This window comes from Mus musculus, chromosome 15, assembly GCF_000001635.26.
Source record: "Mus musculus strain C57BL/6J chromosome 15, GRCm38.p6 C57BL/6J".
Classification (NCBI taxonomy): Eukaryota; Metazoa; Chordata; class Mammalia; order Rodentia; family Muridae; genus Mus; species Mus musculus.
The window spans coordinates 73,744,628-73,771,451 of NC_000081.6; the positions used below are offsets into that span (position 1 = coordinate 73,744,628).

A 26,824-nucleotide genomic window follows, 5' to 3' on the forward strand; every position below is an offset into this window, starting at 1 on the left:
CCCTTCCACACGGACACACGTGTCTGTTACCCACTTAACACTTTCCTGGGTGTGAAGGGGTCCCTGATGGAGTGGGATCCCTTTATCAGAAGGGTCAGACATCGTGGATGCTGTCCTTTGAGGCAGCCGGGTCTCCAGTCAGAGTCCTACGTCTTCTGCAGGTGTTTGGATGTTGGGTGAGAGAAGCCAGACGGCAAGGGTGAGAAATCCTGAGACCTGGGCTTGAACAAAGGGTGAGTTTGAGAGCGTATGGCCTTGGGGGACATCCAGACTCCAGTGGTCCTCTTCTTACAGGATTCAGGAGAGGAGGCAGTACTGTGCTCTGGGCGTGAGTGCAGCTTGGAGCGTTCTTGTTTCTGGTGACTGTAAGGGAGTTGAATTTCTGCCTTCATCCTGATGTATGGAGGAAACCCAGGCACAGAGTTCTTGCTCCTCTGGAGGAGGGCTGTCTCTCATGACAGGAACAGGAAGAAAAAGATCCAGGAGCCATGGCTGTGGTGTGGTGTGGGAGGCATTGGTGGGAAGATGTGAAGAGAGGAAGATAGGATGAGCTGGCCAGGGTGCCTCAGCCTTGAGCAGACAGCCCAGTGAGAGACAGCATTGGCAAAGCACTGCTCAACTCTGTATGCAGTAACCTGGGAAACGGAGGTACCCTGAGTCAGGAGTGATGCCTGCCTACAGCACAGCTGTTCTCTCCCATCTTCTCAGTCTCCATCCTGCTCAGCCCTGTGACTGGCACCAGGAGGTGCTCAGCATGCCTGTCTCACTGAGTGACTGAGTGAGTGAATGAATGAATGAATGAACACTTAGATTCCCTTCCTTTTGGGAAGGAATCCTAAGGTCGAGGTTAGTGTAGGAGGTCACAGGCTGTAGAAGGCAGGAGACATGTGAGCCAGGACTGAGCTCTTGGGAGGTGAAGTACAGCATAAGAGGAGGAAAGGGGTATCCTGTCAGCCATGACTGAGGCAACTCGTGGAGACAGGTCTACCCGATGCCCTTTGAAAGCATGGAGCTGGGGCTGGAGAGATGGCTCAAGGTTAAGAGCACTGGTTGCTCTTCCAGAGGTCCTGAGTTCGATTCCCAGCAACCACGTGGTGGTTCACAACCATCTATAGTGAGACCAGGTCCCGTTTTCTGGTGTGCAGACATACATGAAGGGAGAATACTGTATATATATATAAATCTCTTAAAAAACCACACATGTAGCTCATGGTGGACCTTCAGGGGTCAGAGGTCCCAAGTTTAGAAACCTGGTGGACTTCATGCACAATTACTTGGGCCCACTCTGTGCGCCAGTCGGCAGAAGTGACAGTTACAGCCTTTGATCTGCAGTGGTGTAGGCTGATGCCAGGCGTGAGGGTGCCCTCAGAGAGCGGGAGCCTGGGTCAGCAGATCACCACTGTGCTCCACAGGGCACTGTCAGGCTGAGCCTCGGTAGGGACGGCAGGAGCCTGCCTTCTGGAAACCCAGGTCTGTTTCCAGGTCACAGCCCATAGCATGCAGGGTGCTGGTACCACCTTGGAAGGTGGCTTCCCTCTCTAGCAGTGTGTCCTTTTATAGAGGTGGCCTTAGGCTCATCCCTGGCTAGCACTGATCCCAGGTGGCACAGGGCATCAGAGCAGATGGTCAATGCAGGTACCAGGAGTATGTCTGCCTACCTCCTGGGTCACCTTCTCTGGGAACCCTTCCCTGCCCACCCTGCCACCTGGGGCTCTCCTGTGGTCCCTATCCTGTGCATAGTTTCAGATGGCCCTTGAGGGACCAAGTTGGGGAAGTCCCTTAAAGCAAGAGGCAAAGGGGCAGCTGACATAGTGGCTCCTTCTTGGAAGGCATGGAGCTGCTCTTAGGGTGGCCTGGGTGTCCCCTCCTATGAAGTTCTCCCAGACCTCGAGGGCTGAGGTCTCGTGATAGGTTCTGGATGGCTCCCCAATCTGGACCTCTGCCTAGAACACCAGGTCATTTGTTCCTTCCATAAACAAGCGGGAGCTTCTTGGTGCCATGCCTGGGTGGGAGGTGGGGTATGGGTGGGGCCCAGTGCTAGGTTCCCCCTCCCTTTAAGGATGCCTTCCCTGGGCTGGGCACATAGCCAAGGGGGTTGGGGAGAGCCTGGGGTTAAGGAGCCTGTTTTGTGAGGGGTTGCACCCTTGGAACTGTGCGACACAGGGGTGTAAGAGCTTTGGATGAGTTCCGAGGGACTGGCGTGGGTGGAGCCTGCTAGGGTCTCCCCTCCTGGCCCCAGAGATGGGTTACTCTGGGAGGGCTCCAAGAAGGCTCTGGATGTGTTATATATAGACTTCTCCGAAAGGCTTGGGGCCCTGCCAGCTGTAGCAGGTGCCCCCAGGATTAGCTAGAGGCCCCAGCATGCTGGTGTGTGTGTGTGTGTGTGTGTGTGTGTGTGGTGTCACTTGGAGCCCCGGTTGCAGCCCTGGCTGGTGCAGCATCTCAGACGTTGCTGGGCCTGTCACTAACAAACCCTTTTCTAGACAACTGATGGGCCACCAGGGATGGTTTGATGTGCTTTCTCCTACCCACCTGGGATTGGGACCAGTAGGGTCTCTGGGGGAGGGCAAATCTCCAGTCATGGTCCAGCTACCTGGCTGGGTGACTTGGGGCATCTACTCAGTATCTGTTGTGTTGCTGGAGGCTGGTGCCTTGTGGAGGGTTCAGGATCTGCAGTCAGGATGGAAACTAGTGGAACAGCTGAGACCATGGGTCTGGTCAGCAACAATGCCGTTAACCTGCTGGATTTATAAGGGTGGCATATTCTGGGGATCTTAGGTGGCTGCCTAGCTTTCTGGGGGTGAGCCAGGATGGGGCTGCAATGGGATGCTCCAGCCTGGACGTTATCAGCCCTGCTTACCTGGGCCAGGGGGAGAATGGGGGATAGTAGGCTCTGCTGTGCAAGGTTGGCTAATGAGACTTCTCTCTGGGAGTATTAGGGGCATGCCCTCCCCTGGCTCAGGTCCAGCCTTTCAGGGATCATTCCTCTCCCCAGCACCAACTACTGATTGCAGGGCCAGGCCTCTGTCTGGGAGCCGGGCTTGGGCCAGGGTTCCCAGCAAGGCAAGGCCTCTGGGGATTCTGTGAGCTGGAACTCAAGCCCTGCACCAGAAGGCTCCCAGGGCGGTGCAGCCACTGGGGCAGGTGCGGACTGACATCTGTCTCCATTCTTGGGCGGGAGAGCACAGGGTTCCTGCCTGGGATGCCCTAGGACAGAACCAGGATTCCGTCTGGTCAGTGGAGCCCAGGAGACGATCCTGCTCAGGGGATGCCCTGGAAGACTTCAGGAGAGCTGGGTGGGTGTCAGTTCCCTTGGAGATGAGCCTGTGTAGAGTCGGCTCCCATCTCTTGTGTGACTCGAGTGTGCGTAGGTTCAGTGCCTCAGGTTCTTCAGCTGTAGTCTGGGAGTGGTGGCTCTTAAGGTGAAGTGTGGGCTAGTGCGGCTGAGCACACAGTAGCTGTTCAGTGTGCGCATATGAAGCTGGAGAGCTGGAAGGGTTCCTCCTGGCTTGTGGCCCCTCTGCAGAAGGAGGTCTCCTACCCAGCAGGATGCAGAGGGGATGGCAGGCGGGTCCGCGGTGGTCCTCTCCCTTCCTCCTTCCTCTTCCTCTGCTGGCCGCGCCTTTGTTTGCGTGCTATCTTTAGGCAGCAGGTGCGGGAGCCGCTGTGAGTCGGGTCGCCCGCCGGTCACCGCCCCCCCACGTGACGCCGGGCGCTATAAATAGCTGGGCGGCGGGCGGCGGGCATCCGCCCGGAGCCGGCGCCGCTGCGGAGGGCGCGCACGGGTCCCGGCCCGGCCGGCCGGCGCATGGAGGCGGCCGCACGCCTGCGGGCGCGGGTGAGCCGGGCTGCGGGCGGCGGGGACCCGGCCTCGAGGACGCTCCCGAACCCTAACCCTACTGGGATGGGCCCTGCACGGGATGGCGGCTCCCTGGCGGGCTGGGTGGGAAGTCCCGCTGAGGTCGGGGAGCTGTGTGCCCTCCCCACGCCCCACTACGGGTCCTTGGGGTCCCCAGCCCATCCACGGAGCAGTCTTGCCTGTCTTGACAGCACAGAGTCCTGAACTGTGACCCCTGACTCCTAAGTGTCACACAGGGTCCCATTTAGGTCCCTTCTGAAGCTAGATGCACTCCCACCCCACCACTTGAGGGTGTGGCTTCTGACTACCTCTGTGTCTTTTTTTCCCCCCTGGGGTTCAAGTGTTCCCGATTACTAGACTCGATGTTGAGAAAACCTGGGTGTCTGGACGGCCGGAGCTGGCCAGGGTCCAGAGAAGGTCCTTCCACGCCCCTCTGTCCCATGTCCTCCTCTGGCAAACAGGGACAAAAATGGGTCTTGAAAAACATGCCGGTCTGGGAGCAGCTGAGGGCTTAAGATACTGCTAGAGGAGGCTGGGCGGGGATAGAGAAGGGCCCAGGTCATAGTAGGGTCCTTAAGCACCAGGGGTGGGGAGGGTGTGGTGGCTTGACTGAGTGCCTGTTGAGGCAAGGTGAGCTCAGCTTCTGTTCACACCTAGAGCTGCTGGGATAGGGGTGTAGGTAGCCGGTGGGCCCACAAGCCTTGGCTCAGGCCTGCTAGAATGCAGTAGAGGTAGACCCCCCCACCCCCCCACCTTGTTCTCTGGTCTTCTTAACCCCATAGAAGTGATGTGTCCACCTGGGCATGGTGGCAGATGCCTTAAGTCCTAGCACTCAGGAGGCCCAGCCAGGTGGATCTCTGTGAGTCTGAGGTCAGCCTGGTCTACAAAGTGCGGTCCAGGAGGTAAGACAGGGACAGAGAAACACTGTCTCCAAAGGGGGTGAGCGGAGTGATGTGTCGGCAGAGGGGCTCCTTTTTGGGAGGGCAGCCACCATGTGGTTGAGCCTGGGTAGACTCAGGCATGCTGTGGGCATGCCCCTTTTTGCCCACACTTAGGGGTGTGGCCCAGACTGCAGTGAACTGTGCATGTATTATAAGATGCAGTTCAGCCTGGTGTCACCTATACATCTGGACCCCTGGCTCCATCCCCTCAGGCCTGGGGGGAGCATGATAGGCGGTTCAGGCTTCCTTTTCTCAGATGTTGCTTCTGTTGCCCCTGGAATCTTACAACCCAGCCCCAACCCCTGCAAGTAGCCAGTAGGTGCAGTTAGCTCTACAGGAGCCTGCCAGTGTTCTCTGACTCCCTGGGGCCTTCTCTTCTTTTCTCCTGCACACACAAGGGCATTGCAGTGTGCACACATGGGATGCTCATCTCAGTAGGCCCGGGTGTTTGTGTCATAACATGAGAGAAGGCTCTCCTTGCTTATAGCGGGCTAGTCGTGGCTCCGCATGCACAGGGCGTTGAGAACCTGGCCTGCCCAAGCAGGCACAGGACTCCTTTCTGCCCTCCTCCAAGGGGCCCCTCTATCTTAGCCCTTTCAGAATGGTGGCAGGGACTAGCTGTGAGCCATGGCACTGACTTGGAGTGGAGTGCTGAGCTGTTCTCAGGTGTAGGAGGTAGCGAGGGAGGATTCTGTGCTATCTAGTACAGTCGAGCCTTGGACGGTGGGGCCTGTGCCCGAAGCTTGGGGCCAGAGACCAGGGTCTTATGCTGGCCTGAGGCTCCAAGGGCCTGGTTTGCTTGGTGGGCAGCTGGAGAAGGGAGAGCTGGGGACGAGACAGAGAGGTAAGAGGTACGGGCAGAACTCTTCCAGATGCGATCCAGAAGGGGCCTTCCAGAAAGATGAATGCTGGGTGGGGGATGGGCTGAGTCCAGGGGCTCAGGCTCTACTAACTACTGGATCATAGCCCAAGGGACTGTGGTGCCCTCTTTTTCAACCTTCATCGTGTTGATGGGAAACGGGTCCAGAGAGGCCAGTGACATGCCCAAGGTCTCCCAGGCCGTCCAGGGGGTGGCAGGGTGTTAGCTAGCTGTTCTTTGGGGTCCTTGCAGAGGAGAAGGTGGAGGCCGATGTCCTCCAGTAGTGCCCTTCCCCTGGGTCCTGTCAACGGTGTGACTCCCTTCCTGGCCACCTGTGCTGTCACCTCCTTGGCATGAGCCTGGCAGCTGGCCCCTTGGCCTGTGGTCTCTTGCAAAGCAGAACGTCTTGTTTACCTCTAGTGCCTGGCAAGTCCCCGTAAGTTGTGGCTGTGGGTAGAGATTTCAGAAAGCCTGAGGGGCAGCAATTGAGGCCACTCAGCCCCTTGTCCCTCTGGCAGTACCCACTGTCCCTGAGACCTGCCCTTGCAGAACGATCTGAGCTTAATATTGTGCTGTGGCTAGCAGTCCCAAGAGAGGGACCACTGCCCTTATGGGCTGTGAGATGGGGGACCTGGCTTCTGCTGCTGTAGGTGTACTCTGCTTGTGGGGTTCATATGCTCCTGGGGTGAGCCCTGATACCCTCTTCACCCTATCTCGGTGGCTATGTATGGCTCTCTTGTCACCACAGGGGCCTGGGGTAGCCCAGGCAGGAGTTGTCTGTCTGTTTCTGGGTTTCACGTGGAGAATCTGAGGACCTCCCATTTCTTTCTCCCCTCCCATAGATTGTGCCTTCTGAAGACCAGGGTGGGATTGATGGAGAAGCCCCAGGAGGGCAGCTCTGACTACTGCCGTTCCCAACACCGTGGGTGCTGCCGCTGAGGAGACCTGTACACCTCTGGCCCTCACCATTGTCCTTGCCTCCCAATGGCCTCTGCTGCCAGGCCGGAGGCCAGCACTGCTGCCTGAGCCCGCTGCCCCTCTTCAGGACTTGCCGTTCCCTGATGGGGTAACGTGACAGACCGGATCAGAGGCTGCCTGCCCACCACGGCCCAGGGCCGCTAGAGTTTGGTTGAGTTCAAGTTCATTTTCCCTTTGGTCCTGACTTCTGGGGCCCAACTCTGACCAAAGGGGACACTCCTCCGTCCACCCATGCAGAGAGGGTGTCTCCAGCGACGGCCCCATAGAGGACACTGCTCTGCGGCCGGAGTCACCAACCCGAAGTTCTCTCTGCTCAGTTTTTTTTGGTTGTTGTTATTTTTATTTTGACTCCTTGTAACTTCTCCACTCTGAGGGACAGGACTTTGGCGCTGCCCGTCTTGCTGCGGGGTGGGGGGAGAAGTGTGCTTGTTTCTTTTCTTTTTTAGAATTGGTTTTTTTGGAATTATCCGCCACGAGGCAGCTTCCTCTCCCTCTCCCAGGTATTTGCACAATATTTGTGCGGGGCGTAGGGGCGAGGTTTTAAGAAGTCTTTTCTTTGTGGACAAGCACGGGGATCTCACTGGACTTGGTGTGGGGGGCTGGGGGACCCCCCGTGCAGCCCTTGCTGGCTAGTCCCCTCTGGGTCCCCGGAGGAGGCATGGCCCGCATGAACCGGCCTGCGCCTGTGGAGGTGAGCTACCGGCACATGCGCTTCCTCATCACCCACAACCCCAGCAATGCCACCCTCAGCACGTTCATCGAGGTGAGTGGGCCTTCAGGGCCGGGTGGGTGTCCTGCACAGCTCAGGGTGCGATGGGTGCTCACGATCCGATGGCTTTCCTGGAGGGCTGTCAGCATCCGTGCTTCGGGGAATGGACATTGTCTAGTCTGTGGCTGTCCAGACCCTGGGCGACCTTAGCCTCTGCAGAGACAGAGCAAATAAAGAGGCCGAGGAGGGAGGGGCTGACAGGGAAACGGCTCAGAGACAGGCAGATTGGAAGAAGGACTGGGAGAGCTACCCTGTGGCTAGGCCAGCCCACAAGCTCAGGTGTTAGGAAGCCTTAGGGAACAGAGAGTGACCATTGCAGTCTGTGGAGGTGACGTGTGGAGAGTCCACAAGTGTCTGTGGTCTGTGGCCACCCTCACTTCACCCCTAGATGTGACCAGGTATTTTTTCTGAGCCTGGGTGGGGGAATATAGCTGGGTGGGGTGGGGGAGTGCTGTCAGCATGGCCTCACTGGGGACCCTGGGCAGGGCTCCTTACTGCAGATCTGGAGCTGCTTGCAGAGTCTGCATCTGGATGCTGGGCCATTGGTGGAATGGACTTTTGTGGCTTTATGTTCTTAGTCCTTTTCTCTGTGGCACGAGCTAAGCCCCATGGGCTCGTGGGCATCAAAAAGGGACGACCGCATAGAGGAAGACAATGGACACCCGAAGACTGCCGACTCTCAGTTGAGAAGCTTTGTGACAGTAGAGGCTGATGAAGGGCTAGGAAAACAAAACAAGACAAAAACCAAAACAAACCAAAACAAACCACCACGAGTGACCAGGACAGGGGCTCGCTCGGTGTGTGACCAGAATGAGGGTTTCGCAACCATAGTCAAGGCTCACTGTATCACCAGGGTCAGGGACCACATGGCAAACATGATCTGATCAGGGTTCAGGGTGTGAGCAGAGTTGGGCCTGAAGCCTGAGCTGGCTTTCTCCTTGATGGACTCTGCAGCACCCCATGGTCTCTGAGGTGGACCCCCTCCCTCGTTTTCTGCTTTTTGTTTTTTCTTGCACTCTCAAAATAGTTGGGTCTTGGCCTTGCTGTGTCTGTTGTTCCTATCACATGGCCAGCCAGACCGTCATCCCTCACCACTCCCAAAATATCCACTGGGGGCAGGTAGGTGGGGGCCGGCCCTGCTTGTGGCTGTGGGTATAAATACTCCACATTGGCTGTGAGCTGAGTGAACTTTTCTCTGGAGGAATGGGGCTTCCCCCGTGGTATTTGAGTGGTGCCACCCAGATGGCGCTGGGGTTCCAACTCCTGGGGTCTACTTGCTGGACACTCGGGAAGGACTCTGTGGGACCCACCCATGAAGCTCAGGAAGGGGTCTATCTGAGGCCTAGGCCACCCTGCCGGGGACCTAGAGCTTTATCTGGAGAACCAGGCTTTGCAGTCAAGACCCTTTGTCCTAGGTGCTGCAAGGGTGAGAGGGACAGGAGGGGCTTGAATCACAGCAGCTGAGCTGTGTGTGGCACAGGTGGGACAGGGACAAGTGACCCCGAAGCATCACCAGGCTACCTTGTTAGTCGCTAAGCATCCAAGCCCCCCTGTTGATTTATGAAATCTGCTTGTCTCAAGGGAAGCAGCTTGAGGGGACACTGCTCTGTTTAGGAGTTCTAGAGGGTAGGCCTGTGGGGACTCAGCATGGGTAGAGGCCTGGGCTGGAGGCCGTTCTGGGTTCTGAACTGTCCCCCCCCCATCTCTCTCTTTCTGTCCCAGGACCTGAAGAAGTACGGGGCTACCACTGTGGTGCGCGTGTGTGAAGTGACCTATGACAAGACCCCCCTGGAGAAGGACGGCATCACTGTTGTGGTGAGGGACATGTGGTTCTGGGCCCTGTGGCTGCCCTAAGCAAGGTCTGGGCAGTAGATTTGGGCCTCTCCTGCCACCCGATACATCCTGAGCTCTCTATCTGTGCCTGTGCTGGTGTGGGGGACAGATGACTGTGAGAAAGTCATCAACCCTGTACCCATCTTCCCTGACTAGCCCTGAGGTGAGGTGACACACACTTGGTGCTATTGGCCATTCCAAGCCCTTGGCTTATCTGCGTTGGGCCCTGTGGGTCCTACCAGGTGCTCCAAGCCTATTGGCAGCCTGTAGCCCTGTAACTTCTGCGTAGTTCCTTTTTGGAGCAGTTGAGGCTTGGAGTCAGACATTCTCTTAGACCCCAGCAAAGAGACAGGAGAGCTTGCCTGGGGAGTGCCATTCCCCTAATGGTGCTGATTTCTCTCACCTGCTGGGTGTATTTGGCACTGTGGGTTGAGGCTTGAGCCCTGATAGCCCTGGAGACCCTGTTGCACAGATGAGGTTGGGGCTCAGCCTGTGCCTGCCTGGCTCCCCTATGGCTCCCAGGGGGCCTCTCTTGAGCCTCTCATCGCCTGCCATGTGGGAGCCTGTCTCCTGGCAGCATTGCATCCCTAGAGACCCTGTGCAGAGGTCGTGGGTAGGGATCCTAGCTGCTGTTTCCCTGGCTTCCTTACCCTGGGGGCTCGGCTAAGGGGAGGAGGAGCAACTTTATGGAGCTGGGCCTAGTGCGTGGAGGGCCAGAGGAGAGACAGCCACAGGGGCCACCTCTAGCCTGGCCTGTTAGTTTCCTGGAACAAGGCCTCTCTTCCCAGTGCAGAATCTGGATAAGCCAGGCTTCTCGCTCAGCAGATCCTGACTGACTGTGCAGAGGCCCTGGTGCCCAGTCCTCAGCACAGTAGTGACTCTAGTTTACTCCACTGTGAGGACACTGTGTCATATGGGGCCCTATATCCACTGCCTGGCTATCTCAGGCCTGGGAGGAATCCTGCTGACCCCTTCCTGTGAGATCCTGTAGGCCATTCGGAGCTTCACGGGCCTCCCATAACGTGGTTGTTCAGGGGAATGTGAACACGAGATGAACGTATATCAGCATCTCTTAGTGCCAGGTTGCCCCAGCAGACCTCCTTCCTCTGTCACAAGAGGGACTTGGGTTAGACTCAGGACAGACACTTAAATTGGTGGTGGCCTCCCGGAGCTGTGCTGTTTGGAGGCAGAGACCCAGAGAGCTTCTCTCTATCATTTAGCACCTGAAGACCCCATGTTGGTTCACCCATTGGTACCAATAGGTTCAAGATGGATTCCTTCTCCATCTTCCCCACACCATTTCCCAGCATACCCTGAGCTGGAGCCTTCTCCGTATGGGCTAGCCTCCACTACCCACCTGGAACTAAGGGACAGGGGAAGGGAAGCTAACATCCCTAGGGCAGGTCCTCAGGCCTCTTCCTCTGCAGGACTGGCCCTTTGATGATGGAGCGCCCCCTCCTGGCAAAGTGGTAGAGGACTGGCTGAGCCTGCTGAAGGCCAAGTTCTACAATGACCCGGGAAGCTGCGTAGCTGTGCACTGTGTGGCGGGCCTGGGAAGGTGAGTGACAGGTGGGGCTCGTGTTGCTGTCAGAGGCTCCACTTGTGTCCCTGTGGTCTAACTTTATGGCTTTGTGCATTTGGATGTGGGCCACATCCGCTCTACCTAAGACCCCGGGGTCCCCGGGCAAGGTCTTTCTTTCACAGCCTGGCAGGGAGGGCTTCCTGCTCTGATCCAGTCACTGCACCTCATGCAGAAAAAGAGCTGCCGCAAAGACATCCTGGTCATCCAGGCTTGACCCTTGCTTGAGTCACAGCTGCTCACACTAGATGGAAGTGAGCCAGGCAGGAGAGCGCCTGCCGACACCCCTATTGCAGGAGGCCTGGTGTGTGTGTGTGTGTGGACTCATTCAGTATGCTCATAGTTCTTTTTCTAGGTGCTTAGGCACAGAGAGGTTGTCTGCATCCCCTCTGGTTGAATAGGAGGGACCAGACTAGAGCAGATAGTTGGGCTGTCTGGAGTCTGAACCCTCCAAGGGCAGCTGAGGGAAGGGGGAGGGTCAATCATGCCCTCCATGCCCTGTATCTTTATCAGGTGGTATGAGGCAGGGGGATGAGAAGTGTGCGGGGTCTCAGGTAGCCTCAGCTCTGCTTGTTCTCGCAGGGCCCCAGTGCTCGTGGCTCTCGCCCTCATCGAGAGCGGGATGAAGTACGAGGACGCCATCCAGTTCATCCGACAGTGAGTAGCCAGTGGGTGGGCGTGGCACTTAGCCAATCTGTGGCGGTTCTTGACAACAACTGGGCGGGTCTTAGGCTGTCCCCACAGCCTTTCCTCGCCCCTCACTTCTCACTTCGGTAGCCATTCCTGCGAAGACCCCCCCCCTTCTCTCTATCCCTCCCTGGATGCCCCCAGGCCGGTACCTCCTCGTGGTATGGTGGCCTTCCTGGTAGACCCCCATCTTCCTGATCTTCTGGGCAAGGACAGTTCAGCTGATGCTGTACCCATTGCCTGTGGCATATGTGTGTGCATGCGGGTGTGTGACATGTTCATGTGTAGGTACCTCTCTGCTGCCTGAAATAGGCACAGTCATCTCTTGTCTCCCTGGGGCAGGCCCAGTATGGCTGTAGTAGTATCACCTACTAGCCTGCAGGTGTCCATAGGGGAGCCTGGTATACTACCTGAAGAACGACACAAAGCACACACTCACAGTTCTCTTGTGCTGGCTAGCTAGGGTGAGATGCACACCCCAGCCTTCATGAAATCCAGGCTTCCCTGCTTTCTCCCAGAGTACCAGCTTAGCCTACCTCCTGTGGACTGTCCACTCAAGGCCACACAGATAAGACCCTCCTAGCCCTCCAGGGTCTGGAGCTCCCCGGGGCAGGCAAGGTGTCCAGGCCAGGCTTTATGTCCCTCTCTCTGTCCTTGTCTGCAGGAAGCGCCGTGGGGCCATCAACAGCAAGCAGCTCACCTACCTGGAGAAGTACCGGCCTAAGCAGAGACTGAGGTTCAAAGACCCACACACGCACAAGACCAGATGCTGCGTCATGTAGCTCAGGCCCTGGCCCTGTACCTCATTACATCTGTGTCTAAGGAGTCCAACGGCTATGTGCGTCCCTGCTCTGTCCCCATCTGTACCCACGGCTGTCTTTCTGAAGCTGTCCCTGGACCCTCTGCCAGTCCTGTCCAACCCCTGTCCCTCACCCCCCACTGCCCAGGCCTTCCCCCTGGCCTGTGTATTGCAGGTGGGAGTTTTTAAACCACTGGGCCCAATGCCTCAGCGGCGTGGCCCTCACCCTAACCTTTTTCCAGCACCTTTGTTACCAGGTGCTCTGGACTCTCAAGGCAATAAATCAGGAGCTGTGGATGTGTGTGAAGAGTGTTATAGAGCAGGGGAATAGGGTGTGGATCCCGGGAGGCCATGGTCTCCATCTCTTCTGTCCTATTGCTGCTGCTGCTACTGCTGCTGCAGTGGCGTGCCTCCATGGCGCCCTCTGGTGGCCATCCCTTGCTCTGCCTCCCTGACTTGTTCTACAAGTTCTTGACGCAAAAATCAGCACAGCTTGGACTGGTGACGGTTTGTAACATTAGGAGGTGAGACTGATCACCTCTGCAGGACAGAGTAGGGGGTCACTTGGAACTTTCAGTGGCCTCCACCCCCGACCTTCATGCAACCAGAGGTGTGGGTTGCAGGTAGATCTGAGTGTAGATGGCCTTTGGTGACATGGGTCTGCCTAGGACCTCATCCTGCTTATAAGTTCTGAGCAGTGGGCTGACTCTTCCCTTAGCTGAGGAAAGGGTATCATGAGGGACAGGGCTGGCTATATGTGTGTCTTAGCCAGGGTTTTATGGCTGTGAACAGACACCGGGACCAAGGCAACTCTTACAAGGACAACATTTAGTTGGGGCTGCCTTACAGGTTCAGAGGTTCAGTCTGTCATCAAGGTGGGAGCATGGCAGCATCCATGCAGGCATGGGGCAGCTGTAGCTGAGAGCTCTACACCTTCATCTGAAGGCTACTAGTGGAAGACTGATTTCCAGGGAGCTAGAATGAGGGCCTTAAAGCCCATGCCCACAGTGACACACCTACTCCAACAAGGTCAGACCTCCAAACGGTGCCACTCCCCAGGCCAGTCGTATTTAAACAGTGACAATGTGTCAGTGTGGATGTGCTGGCTGTCTTATAGCACTGACATACTTAGGACGTGATCCTCAGGCCTTTGCAGACCCAGTCCCCTCTGTGCCCAGAACAGAGATCCAGGGCGCCTCTCACTGGTACCTGCTGCCTGCTTGCATCATTCCCTCTTCAAGTTCCACCTAGCTCTGGACTAGGTCCCAGAAACCATCCGGGCCCACGTAGACTCCCAGCAGTCCCTGTTCTTGCCTGTCCTAGTAGGGAGTGACAAGGTGTAGCCAAACTCAGTAATGGTGACCTTGTGTGGGCTGGAAACTCACTACCCCGGTGCCATATTTCCACAAAGTCACTGGTTTTTGTTTTTGTTTTAGTCTGCCAAGCTTTTTTTTTTTTTAAAAGATTTATTTATTTTATGTATATGAATATACTGTAGCTGTACAGATGGTTGTGAGCCTTCATGTGGTTGTCGGGAATTGAATTTAGGACCTCTGCTTGCTCTGGTCAACTCCGCTCACTCCGGTTCGCCAATCTCTCTCAGTCCTTGCTAGCTTCGGCCCAAAGATTTATTTATTATACATAAGTACACTGTTGCTGTCTTCAGACATACCAGAAGAGGACGCCAGATCTCATTACCGGTGGTTGTGAGCCACCATGTGGTTGCTGAGATTTGAACTCAGGACTTTCGGAAGAGCCATCTGACCAGCCCCAAGCTTTTTTATTTTTATTTTTTAAATCTTTAAATTTAAAAAAAATTATTATTTGTTTGCTGTATGAGTGCTCTACTGCAAGTAAATCCACATGCCAGAAGAGGGCATCACATCTCCTTATACGTGGTCTTGAGTCGCCATGTGGTGGCTGGGAATTAAACTCAGGACCTCTAGAGGAGCAGCTACTGTTCCTAACAACTGGGCCATCTCACCAGCTCCTGCTGTCCAAGTTTTAAGCATAATGTCACTGTCCCGAGAAGCACATAGTCTAGGGGCTGGGAGAGGACATGGTGTTGGGGATGCACCCAACTGAGGGCATGCAGGGTCTACCTAGCAGAGACTTCATAAGGCCCAGTGGATGTAGTGTGGCGGCTCTTGGGTGGCAGGCACAGAGCCCAGAGTAGGAAGGCTAGCTAGAGCGTCCCTTGGTGGATCTGGCCAGTCTAGTGAGTTCTGAAAAATGACAGGCTGTGATGAGAGATTCTCTTAAGCTCTGGGCCTACAGGGCCTGTCTGCCATTTTTTTCTCTTTTCTTTCTCTTTCTTTTCTTTCTCTTTCTTTTCTTCTCTCTCTCTCTCTCTTTCTTTCTTTCTTTCTTTCTTTCTTTCTTTCTTTCTTTCTTTCTTTCTTTCCTTTCTTTCCTTCCTTCTCTCTCTCTCTCTCTCTCTCTCTCTCTCTCTCTCTCTCTTTTTTTTTTTGGTTTTTCGAGACAGGGTTTCTCTGTGTAGGCTGTCCTGGAACTCACTCTGTAGACCAGGCTGGCCTCCAACTCAGAAATCCGCCTACCTCTGCCTCTTGAGTACTGGGATTAAAGGCGTGTGCCACCATGCCTGGCTCTGTCTGCCATTTCTTAAATAGGGACTGAGGGGGAGGGTCTGCCTGAGAAGGGATGGGTGGGGGTGGGGGAGGGGCTCTCAGGGAGTTAGGTACCCTCTTCTGGACTCTTGGGCTTTGTCTGGGGCTGGCTGGTGGGCCCTGCTGGAGGAAGATGCTGCCCTGGGTAGAGAGGCCTGCGGTGATGCTAGTCACTTTACTGGTTCCACAGCCCATGTAGAGCTCTCACCTCTGGACTCTGGAAGACCTTCCTTTCAGGCCCCGCTCCTCCCGCTCAGCGGTGGACATTATGGCCTGGGCTCCGGTCATGTGGAGTCAATCCCACCCCTGAGCTATCATCAGCAGAGTCTACCACAGAGCTTCCAGGTTGTCCCTGCCCAGCCTCTCCTTGTCTGTCACTGCCTGTGTCCTGGAGTCTTGCCAGCATCTTCTAAGGGCTTGGCTGGGGTACAGCAGAGGGCTCAAGGGTGGCAGGCAGGAAGCTGGCAGTTAGTACAGTTTTGGTTTTTTTTTTTTTTTTTTTTTTTTTTTTTTTTTTTTTTTGGTTTTTCTTTTGTTTTGAATCTAGATTTTTCTTTCAAGTGAAAAAAATGTTATACAACCAAGCTCTCTGGACAGGGCTGTTCTGGGGGTCGGGGGAGGTAAAGGTAGGGAGAATGGCTCAAAGTCACTTCTTGGATTTTGCTGACACCTTCCGAAAGAACGAGAGCTGTCTGGTGGTGTATTCCCAGATGCCGGGTTCTGGGTTCTTTCTGAGGTCTTTAAAAGCTTCAGGAGAGAAAGGACAAGTCAGGTCAGAGGTGACCCTGGCTTGGGAGTAATCCTCCACCACCAACTCTGGTTCCATCTGGGTAGGAGGCTCAGAGGGCCCTTTCTAGCCATTGACCAGCATGGAGTGCCTTGGTGGGGTGGGGTCTCTTCAGGAGGTTCGGGTCCCTGTCTGTGCCACCATCTGAGATGGCCATGCTCCAGGAAGCTGGGAGGGATGGAGACAGGCCCAAGGTGTGGGCCACTTACTGGAGGATAACAGCTGGATGTCCTTGTCATTTATCATCTGTGACACTGCCTGGGGATGGTTGCAGGTGGTGTACCCTGCGTAAGATGGAGAGAGAGTCATGGCTATTGGGTGGGGGCTGCTCAGACTCAGGCCCTCCTTCCCACCCTCGTGGTGGGTGGTCTGGGTGAAACAAGGGCTTCAAGCCTGGTCGGCCCATGCTGCCCACCTATAAAAAGAGCTGCCCAGGTCTTGATGTGGTGGTGACGGCTGTGTAGGCATTTGATGGCCTGTGATAGGTGGATGCTGAACTCCTCCTGGCTGCGGGTCATCTGGCCAGAGGAGAGCTCTCTTGTCACTGCCATTGGCCTCAGGGACTGTTGACCTATACCCTGCCAGCCTCACTTCCCTGGGAAGGGGAGTCCACGGGGGGGGGTGTGCATCTATCTATCTCAGGCCCCCACTACTGACCCTGTACCCTGGTCCCTCACCAGGAAGGTCCAGAGGAAGTGGCGGGCGCTGAGGCCGGTCTCCCAGGCTAGAGTGCAGAAGAGGGTGTGCCGTGGCTGCCAACGGAGCAGCACAGCACAGCGGTAGAACGTGAACTTGGCCTGCTGCGGAGACAGCCATAGGAGGGGTCACCCACTACCCATGGGTGACTGAGCCCTGGGGTTTCCACTCCCCGAGACCACAGCTGCAGTAAACAGCCCAGCAGCCTGCTGTGCTGGTGTCTGGGAAGCTGCTGTGGTCTCGGGGAGTGGAAGTGACCCGAGGGTCACAGTGCCCTGTGGAAGACAGGGAGATACCCAGCTCTGTCTGAGCTTGTTGGCTACTGTTGTCCCCTCCCCCGATGTCAGGGACTCCAGAGAGTGGAGCATGGTAAGGCAGGCTGTATTCATGAATCAGCAGGCACACTGTTGGTCTGTGTCCCACCATGCTCTTCTGTAGCTGGTAGACCCACAGATCTGGCTGGCTGAATACGGCAGTGTGTGTGGGAGGGATTGGTGATCTGGGGAGCCCTGTGGGTAGCCCGACCTGGCTTCCCTGTCCCTTTGCCAAGATCAAAGGGATTGCAGGTTGGCACTGACCATGACAACAGCTGGACACTGGTCCTTCAGGTGCAGGAGCAAAGGCACCATACTCTGGCATACTTGGGTCCGCATGCCGCTCAGCTCCCTGTCTGCCACCGTCGCCACCAGATCCCCAAATAGTGACATAGCTGCTGCTCGAACTTTGTCCTGTTCCTATGACGCAGGAACTTAGGTTCTAGTGTTTCCTAGCTTGGAGTCCTTTTATCTCCTCAGACTCCATCAGACAGGTTCAGGGGCCTGGGATAAAGTTGTTTCTCCTCCCTTGGACTCAGGCTTTCTCCCAGACAAGGCTTCAGGCCATCCTCACATGGAATTATCTTGTCCTCTGGTGCCCACTGTCACCCTGATCATGAAGGTAGCTGGGTGATTTATTCCCAGAGGGGTTGGACAAGTGTGACTTGGCACTCTTCAGCCATGAAGAAGGCTGAGCACCACCTGGTGGACCCCTGGCTAGATCTGGTGCACCCGTGGGCTCACAGCTTGGCAGCTGCCTTGGGTTCAGTGCCCAGGTACAGTGAGAAGGCAGAAGGGGTCCTGAGGCCCAAGGGAGGGGCGGGGAGGGCCCAGGAAAGCACACCCAGCCACGCCTGGCTCTATTCTCACGTCATCAAAGAAGTAGCGGGTGTTGACAGCGATGCTGAGACTCTGTGCGCCTGCGCCCTGTGTGCCTAGGCGGTGCAGTACATCCGAGACCATGCCCATAATGCCTACCACCACTGCCTCGTTCTTTTGGAAGAGGCCATTGAGGAAGGCTGGCAGCTGACCCTGGAGCAGGCTTTCCTATAGGGAAGGTAGTGGGCGGTGGGTGGAAGGCACAGGTCTGCCCCCTTCACCCGGCTTCACCTGGGGTACTTGACCTGAGCCTCTGCCCCTGTCTTGCCCTTGAGTCTGGGGTCTAGTCTGGTTGGGTGGGGTTGGTGAATAGATGGGTAGGTGGAAGGGTGGAGGAATGGGTAGATGGATGACTTCATTCATGGACAGGTGTATATATGTATGTATGTATATATGTATGTATGTATGTATGTGCATATGTATGTGAGTATGTATGTATGTATGGAAGGGCAGGTGCTATGGAAGGCCAGGTGGGTGGGTTAACAGGTTAAGGAGTGAGTGCTGCATTGCCTCCACCCCACCCCACCCCATTCTTAAGCACCCTCTGTTCTAGATGCAGTGCAAAGGGCTTTGTTGACCATGGTCACTCTAACGATTGGGACTGCCTTAACCTTGTGCACACATCTAAGTCTAGTGGTACTGGAGTGAAACTGGCTGATGGTCAAGGATATTTTGGGGCCTCATTAGAATTGTATTTCTGTGGCATCACCATGATCACATTTTCTCTGTGTACCTGTCTCTCCCTAGGGTAGATGAGTGGACATTTCTCTACTAGTGAGACCACTTGTGCCTATCTCAGTGTCTTCATCAGATGGAGTTCACTGACTAGCCCATAGGGTCCTGGCCTTAAGAGGGTGATGCTGCTACTTGTGATGACTGATGGCAGTGGCTTGAGAGCTGACCGTGGCCAGCATGACAATCATGGCCACCACTGGTCTCATGACCTGCCTATCACACCAAGCAGGTTCGATTTCCATCCCATTTCACAGATGTGAATGCTGAGTGTTAAACAGGCCTTCTCATTATCCAGGGCCTCAGGTCTTGCTCATTATACAGTGCCTGCAGTGAGGATGTGTCAGGAATTCTAGGCTCTGAACTGGGGGTGAGGTGGGGGATGCAGAATGAAGGAAGGTCAGGTCCCCCAAAGGCACTATTGCAGTCTTTCTTGCCCCAAGCTGTCCATATGGAGTATGGTTTGCTATGGTGAGAACATAGGGCTCTTAGTTGGGAACAGAAAATTGAGGGATAAAAGACATGTGACTCTCAAGGGGAACTCTCTCTGTTCGGGGTGGAAGGTGCCATCTGCCTGGCTCCTCAGGGGACCTCTGGAGTTGTGCGGGAGGGTCTGTCCCTTCTCACGTAAGGAGACATGTTCCTGGAAAACAGGAGTGTCCTCTCCTAAAATACGTCCATTTCTGAAGCTGAGGAAGCTGAGACTCAGAGTGGAAATGTCAGTGTCCCGAGTGACAGAGCTAGGGTCCCAACCCACTGGGCCTTGCCCACCCCTTGATGCTTGCCCCTCTGCCTCTCACCTTCTCCGGGTGGAAGAGTATATTTCCAAGGCCCTGTAGGCTGGCCACACGGATCTCAGAGCTGGGGTCCTGGAGGCTTTGAGCCAGTACAGTCAGGGCAGCCTGTCTAGAAAGCACCTCCAACAGGACAGGGCTATAGAGGAACTGGGGGCCCCGGAGAGCAAGGTGGCTCAGGCTTGGTCCCTTCTCTTGGTTAGCCTATGTCTTTGTTAGGGGCTCTGAGGCTTAGGCCTGTGCAAGGCTTGGGGAAGGATGGTTGGCTAGTATCCCCTGGGTACCAGGGTTAAAAAGCATCTGAAATTTTTCAATGGTCAGTCAAGCCCTTCTAGGTATGGCTGGCGAAACTGGGGCCTAGAGAGGTTATCTAGGTAGTCTGGAGCCGACTTACACCCTCGGTAGGCTCACGGAACATTTGAAAACAGGGCCCCAGGAAGAGCAGCTCACAAATCCTTCTGGAGGGAGAAGGAGGAGGAGGAGAGGGGGTGGAGGCATAAGACCTCTTATTTGGCTTAGACCCAGGTAGCTGGTCCCAGATATAGAAATGACCCCCTCCTTCAAAGCTCTGCCTTTGCCAGAGCCTTCGGTGGGGAAGTGGCCACATTCCAGTTCTTGTTGAACCATAACTCTTGTGGCTCAAGGTTCTCGGGTGATAGTATGTTTTATGTGAGCAGGATAATGCCACACCTGAATATGGTCTGATGAGTCCATACCCAGGGCTTTTTAACTCTGGTCGTTGTAGGCAGGGAAGGGTGGAGAGACAGCTCCTCCCCAAGCCCCCCCCTCATCACACCCCCTTCCTGCTCTAGGCTGAGAGGCCTCAGAAGCCTCTGCAGACCTGGAAGGGGTCCGTCTGGGAAGCTGTCCCCACAGGGTGAGTCAGATGGGGATTGTCTGGAGTTGAGGCAGGTGGAGGGGGGGGGGGACATAGGCTTCATGGGACCCTTGCCCCTTCCCTGTCTTACCTCAATGAGGAGCAGGATGGCCGTCTTCCTTTCTCGTTCCTGCTGGCTCTGCAGGTTGGGTAGCAAGTAGCCAAGGACTGCCTTGATCTGCGTGCAGTGGTTCTGCACCATGGCCCTGGGGACAGGGCCTGGTTTGTGGTTACCGCCCATGAGTATATATCTTCTACCACCTCCCGGGCTGGCCAGGTTGGACATCCCGATATGATGGAGTAGGTATGCGTCTGTGAGCTCCTCTCCCATGTGCCAGACTGGGCTATGCATGGGGAAGGCAGAGGAGGAACAGCTAGAGCCCTTGTTCTTGAGGTCCTAAGACAGGGCGGATCTTGGGGAAAGAGTCTGCACCTGGTGTGTGGCGTGGGCCTCCTGTGTTCCAGAGTGTTGTAAGCACACACGTAAGTCCGAGGGATGCTGCCTTTAGGCTGCCCTCGGTGGCCTCAAATGATCCAGACAGCTCAATGGTATGGATGGCTGCAGTCCATATGCCCAACCTCCCCTTCCCTTGTCCCACCAGTACCTGGCAAGGAGTCCCACGGCCTGCGGATAGGTGTGGATGGAGGTGAAGTATTCCCACGCGCTCTGCAGTTCCAGGTGAGCAAAGTCGTGCCAGTGTCCTGTGGTGGACAGCAGGCTCTTCAGTGCCTCCAGTGATGTGCTGCAGCCAAGCAGAGAGGCCAGGCTCCATTCAGAGCTGCATCAGCTACCCGCCCGAGCCATCTCCTGCTCTGGGGATGGTTTGGTGGGGGAGGGGTTGGGCTGTCTCAGCTCTGGAGCCTGCCTCCTGCTAAGGCTCAGGGTGAGGAGGGCTGTGCTGGTCCCAAGGACACAGCAGAGCACAGTTATCTCTAGGACCTGCTTATTAAAGAAAGCATTTAATTAGGAGGTCTCGTGATTTCAGAGAGTTAAAGTCTGTGGCCGTCATGGCAGGGAGCACGGCAGCAGCCAGGCGGATATGGTGATGGAGCAGTAGCTGAGAGCTTGCATCTATGAGGCAGAGAGCGAAAGAGAGAGAGTGAGCTAACTGGGAAGAGCTTGAGTTTATGAAACCTCAAAGCCCAACCACAGTGACACACCTCTTCCAACAAGGCCACACCTCCTAAACTTTCCCAAACAGTTCTACCAACTGGGGCCCCAAGTTTTTAAAAATGTCTGCAAGCTATGGGCCATTCTCATGCAGTCAGTCACAGTAGGAGACTAATCACGCTTTAGGAGTATAAGGGGGAATTCCAGATGCTTGCTGGGCCTGACCTTATAAGGAGAGGGGAAGTTTAACCTGGCTGTGACTACTTCTAGTGTGGGCAAAGGTTGGGGGGCACAGAACTCTGTGCACAGGACATGCAGGTCTAAGGCAGGGGAGGGAGTTGTCCCACTTTCTACCTCTCTTGAGACAAGATCTTGGGTTAGACAGGACTTGACCCCACTCCTGCTCCAGACCAGCTCTTCCCGGTTCTGTGGTTCCATGGCCCCACACTTGACCATTTGCCCCTGGCCTGGTTCTTGGGAATGCAAGAATGTGTGGGCTTGCTGTACTTCAGGGCCGTCTAGTAGATCAGCACCATTTCAGGGCAGATTTGTAAAACCAAGTGTCAGAGGATAAAATTCCATTCTGAAAGACTCTGATGGTGCCAACTTAAGAGCCACCTGGCTGAACTGTCATCCCCAGCGGGCATTAAAAAGCAGTATCTTCTTACATCTCTGGTCACACCCCCAGAGGGATGATGGATTTCAGAAAGGGGTGGGAGGGTATTTGGTTCATTTTGTGACACTCTGGAGGCTTCTAGTCTTGGGGCATCTTGGGCCCATGTGACAGCTTATTCTTTATGGGTGATTTATCCTCATGGCCACAGCACGGCTTCAGAAAGATGGCCATCAAGCACTGTTGGGAATCTCTGCCTGACTCCAGGAGAAAACCACAGATCTCCAGGTCTTGCTCCCCTGTCCAAAACTCCCCACTGGCGGTGAGCCATCTCAAGTTCTTATGTCCTTGAAAGCAGTGGAAAAGAGACATCTGAGCTATAGGGCAGTCCCTCTGACCATCCAGAAGGTCACACTATCTCTTCTTCAGACTCTCCACATTCCAACATCCCAGTCATGTCCAGACATAGTGCCACTCTGTTAACCTGCTGTGGTCGTCAAGGGACAGAGGCTCCTCAGAAAGGGGAGGCAGTGTCTGTGTGCTTCCGGAGGACTGGACAGACACCAACGTACACATCCACTGCCCTGAATGTCTTTTCTTTTGTTTTTGTTTGTTCAATAGATTATACATATGGTGTATGTGTGTGTGTGTGTGTGTGTGTGTGTCCATGCATGTTCCGTGTTCACGTCTTTGTGAATGTGGTTATAAGCATGCTACAATGCGCATGTGGTCAAAGACAACCATAGCGTGCCATTCCTCATCTTCCACCTTGAGACAGGTTTACTGCTGTGTATGTATATCCGGCTAGCTGGCTTGCAAGCTCACAGGAATTCTCCTGTTTCCGCCTCTCATCTCCTTGTACGATTTACAGATCTGTGCTAGTGTGTCCAGTAGCAGAATTCGAACTGAGGTCCTTAGGTTTGTTAAGCCAGTGCTTTACCCGATGAGCCATTTTTCCTAGCCCCTTATTTTTTAATTGAGGTAAAGTGCAGTTCCCGTTGCATTTTGCCATTATAGTTAATTTTAATTAAGTCAGTGGTGGTAAGCTGTACTGCAACCGTAGCATAGCCATAACCTTTATTGCCTTCCATCTTTCCAGATGCAAACTCTCATTAAGCCTTGACTCCTGTCCCCACCCCCACCCCAACCCTAGCCCCAGCGCAGCCCCAACCCAGCCCCGCCCTTACCCTAGCCCAAGCCCCAGCCCAGCCCAGCCCCAACCCCAGCCCCAGCCCTGTTCTGTCTTCTACACTTCTAGGGACTTCACAGGAGTAGAATTCTTTAACTCTTGTTAGGATCTCAGGCGTCCCAGGTTCGCTTTGATCTTGCTCTGTAGCTGTCGGGATCACAGCGCTGTGCAACCTTGTTCAGCTCTTTTCTGTGTGATGAACGGCTCATGCCACTCAGGAGAATGTCCTCCAGGCCCATCCACGATTTTCCATGTGGCAGATTTTCCCTTAAATTTGGAGTATTGTCTATGATGGGTCATCTTGACTGGATTGATAAGCACCTTAGAAAATTAGCCCATGCCTCTGGGTGCTGTGGTTCCTTCTGGTATAGCACCTCTCTCTGCTTCTTGTCCACCAAGCAGTGGAGGACAGTCCCAGCCGCACGTTCCTGCTGCCATGGGATTCTGCCCGAGTGCATGGGGCTGAGGGCCCATGCCCTATATCCTCCAAAACCATGGGCCAAAGAGAATTCCTTCTTTAAGTTGCTTTCCAGGTATTTGAACATAGCAGTGAGAAAGTAGCTAATATATTATCCCATTGTCTGGATGGGTCACATTCTGTCTGTCTGTCTATCTGTCTGTCCTTGATTCTGCGTATTTTCAGTTCGGGCCACTGTGAATAATGTCAGTCAGTAAGTTTCTCTGTATGTCCCAGGCTGGCCTGGTACTCATGATCCTTCTGACATGACAAGCACACGCCACCGTACCTCATGCCACGGGTGGCTTTTCTGAGGTCCGTACAGCTGCTCCATCTCACATCTCACTGCCGCTGTGCAAGGCTTCATTCCTTTCACATCATTACCAAGCACCCTAGAACTTCTTCCTCCTCCGTTTTCCTCTTTTTTCTTTTCATTTAAAGACAAGATCTTGCTATGTATCTCAGGCTAGCCTCAAATTCTTTCTATGAGGCTAGCTTCGAACTCAGGACCCTCCTGGTTCAGGTGTGGAGCCGAGTGTTGAGATAGGTATGCTGACACACTCGATTCTCTTTTTCTAACACTAGCCTTTGCCCCTTGGCTCAGCAGGGCAAAGGTCAACACCGAGGCCAGGATGAGAGAGAGTTGGAAATAGAGAGATGGCATGTCTCATGAGTAGGGGAGTAAGTCAGTGGGAAGTCCTCTGAGAGGCAGGGGATGGACACAGCTGAGGAACAGTCTGGGGGCGGAAGTCTCCAGAGCATGAGTATTCGTGAGTCAGGGTGGTCCCACAGCTGTCAAAGGCATGCTCTACCCAAAGCCCCACTCAGGTGAACTGAACAGCAGGGACCTCCAGTGTCAAGGCTCAATTCCCCTGCCACTCAGTGTTCTGGGCCGTCCACCCTAAGGGGCACCTGCAGCCACTGATACACTCACCAGTGGTTCACAGGTCCTCTCTTCAGCACCCCCTTTTATCTCCCCACAGTGCCAGTCAATCGGGCACAAGGTGTCAGGTCCTAGACTGTGATATATCTCACTGATGCCACCTACCTTTTGAGACTGAAAGAATGCCAACCAGTTTCCCCGAATTCCCACAGTCACCCTGTTGCTGTGCCTGTTGGGTAGCCTGCCTGTGACTGGGCCCCTTTGGTTGGTCCCAGCCAGGCTGATTATCCCTGGGGTGAGAGGCCCAAATCTTGTTCAGCTTGAGGTAGATATGGGAGCCATACTTAGTCAATCAGGGCCTTAAATGTTCCCATTGGTTAAGGGATGGCTATATGTGTAAATCTGGGCAAATCAGAGCTCATGGATTCTACCTAGAGTATGTTTCTGGGCCTCTGGCTGCTTGGACCACGCATAGGACCTATGTGCAGAATGGCCAGTGGAAACAAGGAGCTGAGATAGAGAAGGATGGATCCACAGGGAAAGTGACCCATGAACTGAGGAGGGTAGGACCTCCCTGGGATATGGAAAATAGACACTCCTGCCTTCTAGAACCTTCTGTCCTACGGCAGAGACAACAAGCCAGCAAAGGAGCAGAAATATGAGTTGCTAGGTGTTGAGGGCTGGATCATGGTGGGATAGGGGCTGAGGCAGGTGCTGCTGTTCTTAAGGGTGACTGTGGAGGCCTTGACAGGTGACTCTCAGGTGAGCAGAGTTCTGAGGGCAGCAGGTGTTGGGGGAAGAGTAGCAGGGAGAAACATAAGGGAGGAAGCAGCCATCTTTGCAATTCTCCCCGGCTTGCTCGGAGAGGAGAATGTTTTCTTAGCTTATTAGGGAAGATTCATGTATTTTGCATGGTTGATGTGAATAAAAAAGAGATTTTGCGCATATTGGAATTCGGAGGCAATGTAAAAAGTGACATTTTTTTTTCTTCCGTGACATGCCTCAGGGAGAGCTGTTAAAACTGACAAATTGCACGAAGCACATTGTCACAGAGACAAATGAAAAGAGTGAGCCCCTGTGGGTTTTTAAAGACTTGCGTATTGGATTTTGGGAAATAGCACCAGGCGCCAAGGGAAGCCCAAGGGAAGCCTTCCACGGCAGGATGGAATGTCCTTGAAACCCTGCTCAGTTGGGCTGAGGAGTGGGCCACTCCCGTCCATGACATTACAGAGACAAATCATGATCCATTCAGGTAGCCACAGCAATAGCTACGGTGAATGAGGGATGGATGGTCACCTGTGGTCCAGTTCACTTCCTCTTGGCTAGAGAGGAGTCAGGGCCACCCCGAGCCTCTGCTGGTCCATGTGTATGCTGTGGGTAGGGAGGGCTATGTCCTGAATCCATTGCAAGGAGCAGATGGATCGCAAACAGGTCCCCTGATGGGAAGTGGTGGTGCACACCTTCAATCCCAGCCTCAGGAGGCAGGGGAAGGTCGATCTCTGAGTTCAAGGTCAGCTTGATCTACATAGCAAGTTCTAGAATAGTCAGGACTACACAGAGAAACCCTGTCCTGGAAAAAACAAACAAACAAACAAACAGAAACAAAAAGAAAGAAAGAAAAAAAGGAAAAGAAAATTCTCTGTGTCATAACTGGGTAGCTGTGTTCAGGGACCCTTCTTGATAGGTGTCTATGTGGTCTGGTACCCTCCTAGGGGGACAAAGAAAGCAGATACACACATGTCTTTGGGACAGTTTGTGCTGGCTGCTCTCCTGGCCATGGATGAAATTTGGGATGTTGACTATTATGAGACAATTGTCTGTACTGTCTGGTTTTGTGTGTCAATGTGACACAAGCTAGAGTCCTCAGAGAGAAAGGAGCCTCAGTTGAGGGAATGCCTCCATGAGATCCACCTGTAAGGCATTTTCTCAATTAGTAATCAGTCGTTGGAGGTCCTAACCAACGGTGGTGGGGCCTTCCCTGGGCTGGCGGTCCTGAGTTCTATAAGAAAAGAGGCTAAGCAAGCATGTGAAGTAAGCCAGTAAGCAGCATTCTGTGGCCTCTGAATCAGCTCTGGACTCTAGGTTTCATTTCTGCTTGAGTTCCCATCCTGACTTCCTCCAGTCATGGACTACAGATCTGAAAATGTAAGCCAAATGAACCCTTTCCTCCCCAACTTGCTTTTTGGTCACAGTGGTTTTATTGTAGCAATGGAAACTGAGACATTGCCCTTAAAAAAATGTGCTAGAGATACTTCCTCTGCCTCCAACTATGTGGTGGCACTTAAGTTATTAATGTGGCTCAAATTCAGTGGTTGGTGTCCTTAGAAGAAATGGGCATTAGCCCAGAAGTGGTGGTTCATGCCTTTAATTCCAACACTCAGGAGGCAGAGAAAGAGGCAGGTGGATCTCTATGAGTTTGACGCCAGCCTGGTCTAAAGGTCGAGTTCCAGGACAGCCAGGGACACATAGAAAAACCTTGTCTTGAAAAAAAAAAAGGTATTTAGATACAGGCAGAGGATAGTTTATGGGATGGTGGAAACAGATAAAAGTTGTACAGCTTC

General features: G+C 54.3%; 1 protein-coding gene across 9 annotated transcripts in view; it reads left to right on the top strand.

The window, feature by feature from the left end:
• The window catches only part of Ptp4a3 (protein tyrosine phosphatase 4a3), a 35,622-nt gene extending 21,483 nt beyond the window's left edge, over positions 1–14,139 (top strand). For 3 of the 9 annotated variants that reach the window (NM_001166389.1, NM_001357591.1, NM_001166388.1), the window contains exons 2-6: positions 6,502–7,400; positions 9,129–9,221; positions 10,667–10,797; positions 11,401–11,475; positions 12,170–14,139. In NM_001166389.1, the coding sequence (NP_001159861.1) occupies positions 7,296–7,400; positions 9,129–9,221; positions 10,667–10,797; positions 11,401–11,475; positions 12,170–12,287 (522 nt within the window). In that variant the 5' untranslated portion in view covers positions 6,502–7,295 and the 3' untranslated portion in view covers positions 12,288–14,139. Of the gene's footprint in view, positions 1–2,848; positions 3,297–3,398; positions 3,839–4,641; positions 4,762–6,501; positions 7,401–9,128; positions 9,222–10,666; positions 10,798–11,400; positions 11,476–12,169 lie in introns of those variants that run through there. The other 6 variants (XM_030248427.1, XM_030248428.1, XM_011245523.2 and 3 more) reach the window with 5 other exon arrangements.
• The last annotated feature ends 12,685 nt before the right edge of the window (positions 14,140–26,824 follow it).